General features: G+C 64.9%; 2 protein-coding genes across 2 annotated transcripts in view; one reads left to right on the top strand and one right to left on the bottom strand.

Moving 5' to 3' along the window:
• The window catches only part of LAMTOR4 (late endosomal/lysosomal adaptor, MAPK and MTOR activator 4), a 2,574-nt gene extending 1,090 nt beyond the window's left edge, over window positions 1-1,484 (top strand). Inside the window, exons 2-4 of the mRNA XM_032766825.2 lie at window positions 20-100; window positions 517-634; window positions 984-1,484. Coding sequence (XP_032622716.1) covers window positions 20-100; window positions 517-634; window positions 984-1,081 — 297 coding nt within the window. The 3' untranslated portion in view covers window positions 1,082-1,484. The remainder of the gene's footprint in view (window positions 1-19; window positions 101-516; window positions 635-983) is intronic.
• Window positions 1,485-4,557: 3,073 nt separating this feature from the next.
• Window positions 4,558-9,686, bottom strand: TRAPPC14 (trafficking protein particle complex subunit 14). Its single transcript, XM_075071322.1, has 7 exons — window positions 9,604-9,686; window positions 9,294-9,414; window positions 9,047-9,194; window positions 8,796-8,878; window positions 6,777-7,073; window positions 5,104-5,213; window positions 4,558-4,706 (listed from the first exon to the last, which is right to left on the bottom strand). The coding sequence occupies exons 1-7, from the start codon at window positions 9,680-9,682 to the stop codon at window positions 4,558-4,560; spliced, it is 987 nt and encodes a 328-aa protein (XP_074927423.1). The 5' UTR covers window positions 9,683-9,686.
• Window positions 9,687-10,044: the final 358 nt, after the last annotated feature.

The raw sequence follows: 10,044 nt of genomic DNA, 5'->3' as shown, positions 1-10,044 counted from the left end.
CCCCTCCCCTCCCCTCCAGACCACGGCGCTGACCCAGGGGCTGGAGCGGATCCCCGACCAGCTGGGCTACCTGGTGATCTGCGATGGAGCCGTGCTGGCGGTGAGTGCAGGGGGCAGGCAGGACTCCTGGGTTCTCTCCCTGGCTCTGGGAGTGGGGGCTGTGGGGGTCAGAGCAGGGGGGGCTTGGAGCCAGGACTCCTGGGTTCTCTCCCCAGCTCTGGGAGGGGAGTGGGGGCTGGTGGGTCAGAGCAGGGGGGGCTGGGAGCCAGGACTCCTGGGTTCTCTCCCCAGCTCTGGGAGGGGAGTGGGGGCTGGTGGGTTAGAGCAGAGGAGCTGGGAGCCAGGACTCCTGGGTTCTCCCCTCCACTCTGGGAGGGGAGTGGGGGCTGGTGGCTTAGAGCTTGGGGGTGGGGTTTCTATAGTCAGTTGTGCTGCTGACCCACTGTTTGAATCTGAGGGCTGGGCGGGGGGTTCCTTGTTCTCTAACCCCTGGCTCCCCCTTCCCCTGCTCCGCAGTCGGCCGGTGACCTGGAGAACGCCGAGCACACGGCCGGTGTGATCTCAGAGCTGGTGGCTACAGCCTGCGGCTTCCGGCTCCAGCGGGGCCCCGACCCCCCGTTCAAACGCCTCTCAGGTGAGCCTGGTGGGGAGTTACTCTGGCTGGGCAGGGGGTGGAGGTGCTGGCATGGGCAGGAGGGGGTGGGGGGCTGGTGCTGTAGGCCCTGTGTCCCAGGCCTTCTCTTGTTCCTAGCTCGCTGTCAGTGACCCACCAGGAGCAGTGACAGTCTCTGTGCCCCCAAGGCGTCTCTTCCCCCCCGCCCCTGAGACTGACCCGTGGGGCCAGGCTCCCCTGTCCGCGTCCCATCGACCCCTGTGGGGGAGAGGAGTCTCACTCAATCTCCCGTGAGCCCCTGGGGTAGCAGATGGTGGGTCTCTCCCCACCTCTAGCAGGGGGGGTCTCATGCCGAACTCTCTCCCCCCAGTGGTGTTCGGGGAACACGCGTTCCTGGTGACCGTCTCCGGCCAGAAGATCTTCGTGGTGAAGCGACAGAACCACTTGCGGGAGCCAGTCGCCGTCTGAGCCACGGGGGCGGGTTGCACGTGCGAGTGTGACTGGGTGACATGGGGGGAGGGTGCCCCTTGAGTTCCTGACCTGGCTCTGGCTTGACCTGTGGGGGTGTCACATGGGGGCGGGGTCCCTGACCAGCCCAGCTTTCCCCTGGCAGCACCTGCCCCCCATAGCTGCCTGAATGAAGCCTCTGCACCTGCTGGGGCTAGCTGGGTGGGGTCCTCCACTTCACCAGGGCCCCCTGCTGGGGCAGGAGGGCTCCAGAAATGCCCCCTGCAAACACCCCCACCTGGTGGTGACAGGAGGGGAGGCTGCAGTGGCATCTGTGGGGCTTTCTGGAGATTTGGGGTGAGGGGAAATCTGCTCTGGCCAGGGGCCTCCCTCTAACTGTTTAGAGAATAAAGTCTCTTTCCTAGCTGGTCTGGGGGGTTTCCTTCCTTGGGGGCACTGGGGGGGGTTGTGGGGGCCCTACCCCCCATGCTCCAGGAGAGCCCTTGAGGTGCCATGGATCACTGCTATACCCTTTGCCCTCTGCAGCTACAGCCTGTGTGGGTCACATGGGGGCAGCTCCCCCCGGCTCGCAGGCTCCCCCTGCTCAGGCTCCCTGCATGTGCAGCCAGTGGTGATGGGTCGTTCCCACTCGGAGTGACAGACTCCGGCAGCGCTGTTCCCACGGGGGCCGGCTCCCTGCGCTTGGAGCGAGCGGTGCAGGCTCCGGCAGTGCTGTTCCCATGGGGGCCGGCTCCCTGCTCTTGGAGCGAGCGGCTCAGGCACCGGGCAGGCTCCAGCAGTGCTGTTCCCACAGGGGCTGGCTCCCTGCTCTTGAAGCGAGCGGTGCAGGCTCCGGCAGTGCTGTTCCCACAGGGGCCAGCTCCCTGCTCTTGGAACGGCTCCTCGCTCTTGGAACGAGCGGCTCAGGTGCTGGGCAGGCTCCGGCAGCGCTGTTCCCACAGGGGCTGGCTCCTTGCTCTTGGAACAAGCGGCTCAGGCGCTGGGCAGGCTCCGGCAGCGCTGTTCCCACAGGGGCCAGCTCCTTGCTCTTGGAGCGAGCGGCTCAGGCACTGGGCAGGCTCGGGCAGTGCTGTTCCCACGAGGGCTGGCTCCCCACCCTCAGAGGAACAAGCTCCTGCAGCACCATTCCCATGGGGGTTGGCTTCCTGCCCTCGGAGCGAGTGGCTCAAGCTTGGGGCAGGCTCAGGCAGGGCTGTTCCCATGGGGCTGGCTCCCCGCCCTCGAAGCTAGTTGGGCAGGCTCCAGCAGCGCCATTCCCATGGGGGCTGGCTCCGGCAGCACTGTTCACAGGGGGGCTGGCTCCCTGCTTTTGGAGCGAGTGGCTCAGGCTTGGGGCAGGCTCTGGCAGCGCAGTTCCCACAGGCCTGGGCACCCTGCCCTCAGTGTGACTGGCTCTAGCAGCGATGTTCCCAGGGGGGCCAGTTCACTGCCCTCGGGGCGAGGGGCTCAGGCTCCTGGCAGGCTCCCTGCTCTTGGCATGACAGGCTCTGGCTGCGCTGTTCCTACAGGGGTTGGCTCCCTGCTTCTGGAGCGAGGGGCTCAGGCAGGGCTGTTCACACAGGTTGGCTGGCTGCCCTCAGAGCGAGCGGCTCAGGCAGAGCCGTTCCTATGGGGGCTGGCTCCCTGCTTTTGCAGCGAGTGGCTCAGGCTCCGGGCAGGCTCAGGCAGAGCTGTTCCCACGGGGGCTGACTCCTTGCTCTTGGAACGAGCAGCTCAGGCTCCAGCAGTGCCGTTCTCACGGGGGCTGGGTCCCTGCTTTTGGAGCGAGTGGCTCAGGCTCCTGGCAGGCTCAGGCAGAGCCATTCCCGGGGGGCTGGCTGCCTCCCCTCAGAGCGAGTGGCTCAGGCAGTGCTAGTCCCAGCTGCCTCCCCCGTCTCTCCCCACTTCGACCTGCCACAACCTTCCATTCCCAAGGGCAGGCAGTGGGCAGTCAGCGGTGCTGGCTGGGGCAGGGCCAGAGCCCCCAGCTGCCACGTGCCCATTGCTCTGCTTTGGCTGGGCTGCTCAGGCTGCCTGTGTCTGCACAGACCCAGCCCCACGGGGCTGGGTGCAGCACCTGGGGGTGGGGGCCTCCTGCTTGCGGTCAGGGGGGTCAGTGCAGGGCACGGTGTTATGCTCCCCTGACATGCGGCAAAGCCGGCCTGGTTCCATCCCATGAGGTTTATTCAGATACAAATCGCGGCCAGTTCAGAGACAAATAAATAACAAAAAATGTAAATAAAGTGCAGTGGGGGCCCCTGGTCCAGTGAGTCCCTGTGGCTGGCTGGAGGGGGGCAGCCTGAGTTGGCCTTCCCTCTCCAAGAGCAGGGGAAAGGGAATGTACCTTCACCGAGGCATGGGGGGCTGGGACCTTCCAGAGTGTGGGGCAGGGCTGGGCCAGGCATCTTCCTTCCCTTGGCAGGCTGGGACCGGGCTGGCAAAGCTCAGCTCGAGTGGTGGGAGGGGGCAGCCCCAGGGGCTGATGGGAGCCTGGTGGGGCTGAGGAGAGTCTGGCTCTGAGGGGGATGCTGCCCCACTGAGGGGAGTCTGGTTGGGCAGTGGACACTGCCCCAGGGGCTGATGGGAGTCTGGTTGGGCGGTGGATGCTGCCCCAGGGGCTGATGGGAGTCTGGCTCTGAGGGGGCTGCTGTCCCAGGGGCTGATGGGAGTCTGGCTCTGAGGGGGACACTGTCCCAGGGGCTGATGGGAGTCTGGCTCTGAGGGGAGTCTGATTGGGCGGTGGATGCTGCCCCAGGGGCTGATGGGAGTCTGGCTCTGAAGGGGCTGCTGTCCCAGGGGCTGATGGGAGTCTGGATGGGCAGTGGGACACTGCCCCAGGGGCTGATGGGAGCCTGGCTCTGAGGTGGATGTTGCCCCAGGGGCTGATGGGAGTCTCGTTGGGCAGTGGGACACTGCCCCAGGGGCTGATGGGAGCCTGGCTCTGAGGGGGACACTGTCCCAGGGGCTGATGGGAGTCTGGTTGGGTAATGGGCATGTCCCCTGGGGCTGATGGGAAGGAATGCGTTCACTCCAGCCCAGCCAGGGCCAAACAGTACCATGGGTCCCTACCCCCCAGCTCAGGAGGGGGTGGCAGGGCCCCCAAATTAAAAAGGCAATGCAGGAAGCAAAGGGTTTTGTAAACAGCGACTGGGAACCAGTAATGAGATGTGTTCACCCCCCCCAAAGCTGGGGGTCCCCCCAGCACCCCCATAACCAAAAGCAGCAAAACAGCAGCAGGATCACCCTGAAAATGGCACCCAGCAGCCCCAGCTGCCCCCCACCCCTCCAGCACTGACGCAGAATGCAGTTCTCTCCCACTCCCCAACCCGCTGTGCCCCTGAGTGTGCGCTCCCCCCTTGCACATGCAGCCTCCCCATCCACCCCGCCCCATGGTCCAGGCTCTCAGCGAACATGAGCTCTGGGGGAAAGCAGTGGGGCTGGTGAGGGGGGCTTGGCGCATGGCCCAGGAGTGCGGGGGGGGGGGGGGGGTTGCCTCTTCACTTGATGGGCTCCACCACCAGCACCTTCACTCGCTTGGTCGATCTTGGTCCAGTGACAGGACGCGTCTCTCGGGGGCAGGTAGAGGGGCGGCCCAGGGGGCAGCCCACGGGCGGGGTGATGGCACGGCGCTCATGACGCTGCCTGCCTGTCAGTGGGGGGGCACCAGGCGTCAGTGGGGGGGGAGCCGATTCCACCCCTCCCCCCAAAAGTCTCCCACATCTTTTCAATCCATTCCTCTCTTACACGCAGAAGAGGACCCAGGAGTCCTGGCTCCCGCCAGGGGAGAGAGCAGCTGATGCCTCATCTGATTGGCCACCCTATCGCAGACAGGCGACAGAGGAGAGGCCCATGTAGAGGCCGGCTCCACAGGCTCCACCCACTTGCAGGCTCCTCCCCTCCTTAAATACTGCAGCACTTTGGGCAGAGCTCCCCCAGGCCCGCCATCCCGCAGGGCAGCCCCCGTGATCGTCATGAGGTGCTGCGGGACGGCTGCTGGTGGAAGGACTGGGACCGGACACCAAGCCCGGCTGGTCCGCTCCAACAGGTCCGCACAGCCTGGGCTGCCGGCTGCTCCTGCGCGAGATGCCGGGCATCAGGAGGCGGGTTCGATGACACTCGCGTGAACTGACTCAGCTTCATGTGCCTGGGAGAGCTGGGGGGAGAGAGAAAAGTGGGGAACGTCCCTCCTGCACCCCCCTCTTCAGAGAATTGTACCAGGAGTCCTGGCTCCCAGCCCCCCTGTCTATACCAGCCCCCACTCCGTCTCAGAGCCGGCGAGAGAACACCAGGAGTCCTGGCTCCCAGCCCCGACACTGCTCTATCATCCACACGCTCCGCTCCCGTCACCAGAGACGCTGGGGAGAGAACCCAGAAGTCTGGCTCCCAGCGCCCCTGGCCCAACCCAGCCCCAACCCCCTCCAGAGCGGGGAGAGAACCAGGATCCTGGCTTCCCAGCCCCTGTTCTAACCCACCAGCTCCACTCCCCTCCCAGAGCCGGGGAGAGAACGGAGGAGTCCTGTCTTTCCCAGGCCCCCACGCTCCCCTCCCAGATGCCGGGGGAGAGAACCCAGGAGTCCTGGCTCCCAGCCCCCCTAGCTGCTACACCACACAGCCGTCACATCCGCATCCCAGAGCCGGGGAGAGACATGCAGGATCCTGGCTCCCACCCCCACTGCTCTAAACCCACCGGCCGCCCACTCCTGTCCCAGAATCCGGGGAAGAACCCAGGTGTCCGGCCCCCCGGTGGTGGTACCTCGAAGAGGCCTGCACGCAGGGCTTGGAAAGGCGACAGCCGGATTGGTTCAGTGGGTGGGGGGGCGCATGCCTTGCGGTGAGATAGCCCAGGGGCTGTAGAGTGCGAATTGCGTGTGGCACGACGATTGGAAGTCCAGGGCTGCCTGCGTTGGGCCCCCGACGCTCCTCATCTGCGAACAAGTTTCTTTCCTGGGAGGTGGCGGAGGGGGGGGTTCAGAGCCGCGTTTGGACCCTCCTTGTGGACACCCCACAAATGGCCAGACCCCCGCCCGCCAGACTGACCGCGCCCCCATTGCCGAACCTCCCGAGCCTCCAGCGCTCCCAGCCCATGAACCTCCCAGGGCTCCCAGCCCCCCAACGAACCCTCCGCGCCCCTCTGACCCCTCCAGTGCTCCCGGCCCCACCGAACCCTCCAGCCCCTCCTGACCACTCCATGCCCCGGCCCCCCACCGGAACCCTCTCCAGCTCCCTCTGACCCCTCCCTAGTGCCCGGCCCCCCAACTGAACCTCCCAGCCCTCCTGACCCTCAGTGCTCTCCAGCCCCCACCAAACCCTCCCAGTGTCTCACAGCCCCCACCAATCTCCCAGCCCCTCTTTACCCTTCCACCCAGCCCCCCACCGAACCCTCCCAGCCCCTCCTGACCCCTCTCAGTGCTCCCAGCCCCTCCTGACCCCTTCCAGTGCTCCCAGGCCCCCATCGAACCCTCCCAACCCCTCCTGACCCCTTCCAGTGCTCCCAGCCCCTCACCGAACCCTCCCAGCCCCTCCTGACCCCTCCTAGTGCTCCCAGCCCCCCATCGAACCCTCCCAGCCCCTCCTGACCCCTTCCAGTGCTCGCAGCCCCTCACCGAACCCTCCCAGTTCTCCCAGCCCCCCATCGAACCCTCCCAGCCCCTCCTGACCCCTTCCAGTGCTCCCAGCCCCTCACCGAACCCTCCCAGGGCTCCCAGCCTCTCCTGACCCCTTCCAGTGCTCCCAGCCCGCCACTGAACCCCCAGCCCCGGGCCAGCCCAGCTTGCTCACAGTCCCCACAGCTCCATCCCGCAGCCCCCCATGCCCGCCCCACAAGACCAGGCCCCCGCAGCCCCACCTACCCGCCGTGGCGCTCTCCGGGGTCCAGACGAGCCGCACGGCCAGGAAGTCCTGCAGGTTGTTGAGCAGGGTGTAGGTGACGGTGAAGCGTCGGCGCAGGGGCACGGGCGACTCACAGGCAGCTGTCATCACGAACCGCGGCCGGTCCAGCCGGATGCTGGGCAGCCTGGAGGGGCAGCGGGGAGTCAGTGCAGGGCGCTGGGACCGCCCCACCCTGCCATGGGCACCAGGATCCCCCTGCACAGCTAACCTGGGCAGCCAGGAGGGGCCATGGGGGGTACTGCTACCTTGGAGCCCCTGAGCTGGAGGCAGGGGGGTCTTAGCTTGGTGGGGGCATCAGAGCTGCGGGAACAGAAGAGCAGCCAGACTGGGTCAGACCGAGGGTCCATCTAGCCCAGTGTCCTATCTGCCAACTGCGGCCAGTGCCAGGCGCCCCCGAGGGAATGAACAGAGCAGGGAATCAACAAGTGACCCAGCCTCTGTCGCCCGTTCCCAGCTCTGGCAAACAGAGGCTACGGACACTGTCGCTCCACAGCCTGGCTAGTAGCCATCGATGGACCCGTCCTCCAGGAACTTCTCTAGTTCTTCTTTGAACGCTGGTATGGTCTTGGCCTTCACAACATCCCCTGGCGAGGAGTTCCCCAGGTTAACAGTGTGTTGGGTGCAGAAATACGTCCTTGTGTTTGTTTTAAACCTGCTGCCTGTTCATTTCATTGGGTGACCCCTAGTTCTTGTGTTATGGGACGGTGTAAATAACACTCCCTTATTTACGTTCACCACACGTGTCATGACTTTATAGACCTGTTTCATATCCCCCCTTAGCCGTCTCTTTTCCACGCTGAAAAGTCTCAGACTTATTAATATTTCCTCACACGGCAGCCGTTCCAGACCCCTAATCATTTTTGTTGCCCTTTTCTGTTCTTTTTCCAATTCCAATAGATCCATTTTGTGATGGGGCGACCCCACCTGCCCACAGTATTCAAGGTGGGGGTGTCCCATGGATTTATAGAGAGGCAACATGGTATTTTCTGTCCTATTCTCTCTCCCTTTCCTAATGATTCCCAACTTTCTGGTCACTTTTCCGGCTGCGGCTGCACCTGGAGTGGGTGTTTGCAGAGCCCTCTCCACAGGGACTCCACGATCTCTCCTGAGTGGGAACAGCTCATTCAGCCCCCATCGCTGTAGATGTCGAGCTGGGATGATGTTTCCAATGTGCATCACTTTGCACGATCAACACTGAATCTCACCTGCCATGTTGTTGCCCCGTCACCCAGTTCTGGGAGATCCCTTTGTAGCTCTTCCTGGGACTGAACTAGCCTGAGTAGTTTTGTATCATCTGCAGATGTTGCCCCCTCACTCTTCACCCTTTATCCCGATGGTTTATGACTCTGTTGAATAGGACGGGGCCCAGCACAGACCCTTGGGGGCACCACGATTTCCCTCTCTCCACGCTGAAATCTGCCCATTTCTTCCTACCCTTTGTTTCCTGTCTGTTCCCCGGTTATTGATCCAGGAGGGGACCTCCCCCCCGTCCCATCACAGCTGACTTTGCCTAAGAGCCTTTGGGGAGGGGGCTGGGCAAAGGCTTTCTGGAAATGGAAATACCCTGTGTCCACTGGGTCCCCCTGGGCCACGTGTCTGTTCAGCCCCTCCACGAATTCTAGTAGATTGGTGAGGCGCGATTTCCCTTTACTAAAACCACGGGGACTCTTCCCCAAGTTCTGTTCATCTCCCTGTCTGACATCTGTTCTTTCCAGCCAGTTTGCCCAGTACCCGAGCCAGGCTTACTGGCCTGTCATTGCCCAGAGCGGGAGGGACCCCAAGGCCAGGAGGGCATCAGAGCTGGGGGGAGATCAGAGTCGGGAGGTGGGATGGGGGTGTCTCTCACCTGTAGTGGGTGTAGATGCTGCTGGTAAAGGGGAGTTTGGGTGTTGACCACTGAACCACAGCCACCAGGGGGACCTCCAGACCCTGGGGGAGCAGGGGGGAGAGTGAGTGACAGGCCCATGGCCCCACCCCCACTGCCCTTTCCCCTCCTTTTGCCCTGTGGCCCCACCCCCTCATGGCCCTAACTCCTCCCCTGCCTCATGGCCCTGCCCCCTCGCAGCCCTGTCCCTGCCCCCTGCCCCCTGCACCCACCTCCTTGGTGTCCTCCTGGGGCCGCTCGGGCGCCTGCAGCTGGAAGAGGAAGTTCTGCTCCTCCAGGGCACTCAGGGCACAGGGGCAGCCGGAGCCGGCACCGGCCACGCGGCAGAAGGCGCCGACAGGCACCTCGCCCGAGTGATGGCTGTGGGGGGAGGGAGAGGGAGTGTCAGCCCCACAGGCTGCCCCACAGAGACCCCCCCTGCACCCCCCCGATACACAGACTGAGCCCCCCACAGCTCACCAGACGTCGTCGACCAGCAGCACAGAGCCGTCGGGCAGCATGGGCAGGTAGCTGGCGTTGAAGTTGGGCAGGATGCGGACATCCCACAGGGAGATTTCCTCCTGGGAGCAGCCGTTCAGCACTGGGGAGGAGGACGGGCGGGTCAGAGACGGGGCGCCCCACACTTGGCCCTCCCCACCACGGGCCCAGGGCCCCCCAGTGCTCCCCGCCCACAGCTCCAGCACCCCCCACAGCCCCTATCCCCCGTCCTGCTACCCCTCTCCCCACGGCTCCAGGCCCCCCACCCCTCCCTAGCCCGGCTCCCCGTTACCCTTGAGCACGGTCAGGTATTTCCCAGAGACATTGAGCTGGCGGCATTTCAGCCCCGGAGGGGGCAGCACGGTCAGCATGGTGCTCACTGCGGGGGCAAAGGGCAGGGGTCAGAGGTCAGAGCGGTCATTGGGGCAAAGGTCAGGGGAGTTGGGAGTGACTGTGGGGCAGGGGCTGTCAGTCCGGGCTGGGGGGCAGAGGCTGCAGGTCGGGACTGACGGGCACCATGGGGCAGGCTGTGGGGCAGGGCCGTGGGCTGTCAGTCTGGGCTGGGGGGCAGAGGCTGCGGGCCAGGACTGACGGGCGCCATGGGGCAGGCTGTGGGGCAGGGCCGTGGGCTGTCAGTCAGGGCTGGGGGGCAGAGGCTGCGGGCCAGGACTGACGGGCGCCATGGGGCAGGCTGTGGGGCAGGGCCATGGGCTGTCAGTCTGGGCTGGGGGGC

Source organism: Chelonoidis abingdonii, chromosome 11 (assembly GCF_003597395.2).
Source record: "Chelonoidis abingdonii isolate Lonesome George chromosome 11, CheloAbing_2.0, whole genome shotgun sequence".
NCBI lineage: Eukaryota > Metazoa > Chordata > Testudines > Testudinidae > Chelonoidis > Chelonoidis abingdonii.
The sequence above is the reverse complement of the archived record's forward strand: the minus strand, read 5'-3'. Positions and strand labels throughout refer to the sequence as shown.

Coding starts and splice junctions, on each gene's coding strand:
- TRAPPC14 (XM_075071322.1), bottom strand. CDS start 9,682: ATGCTGACCGTGCTGCCCCCTCCGGGGCTGAAATGCCGCCAGCTCAAT. Junction 8,879..9,046: donor CCCAGGAGGACACCAAGGAG/GTGGGTGCAGGG, acceptor CTGCTCCCCCAG/GGTCTGGAGGTCCCCCTGGT. Junction 4,707..5,103: donor AGCCCAGGCTGTGCGGACCT/GTTGGAGCGGAC, acceptor CCCCACTGACAG/GCAGGCAGCGTCATGAGCGC.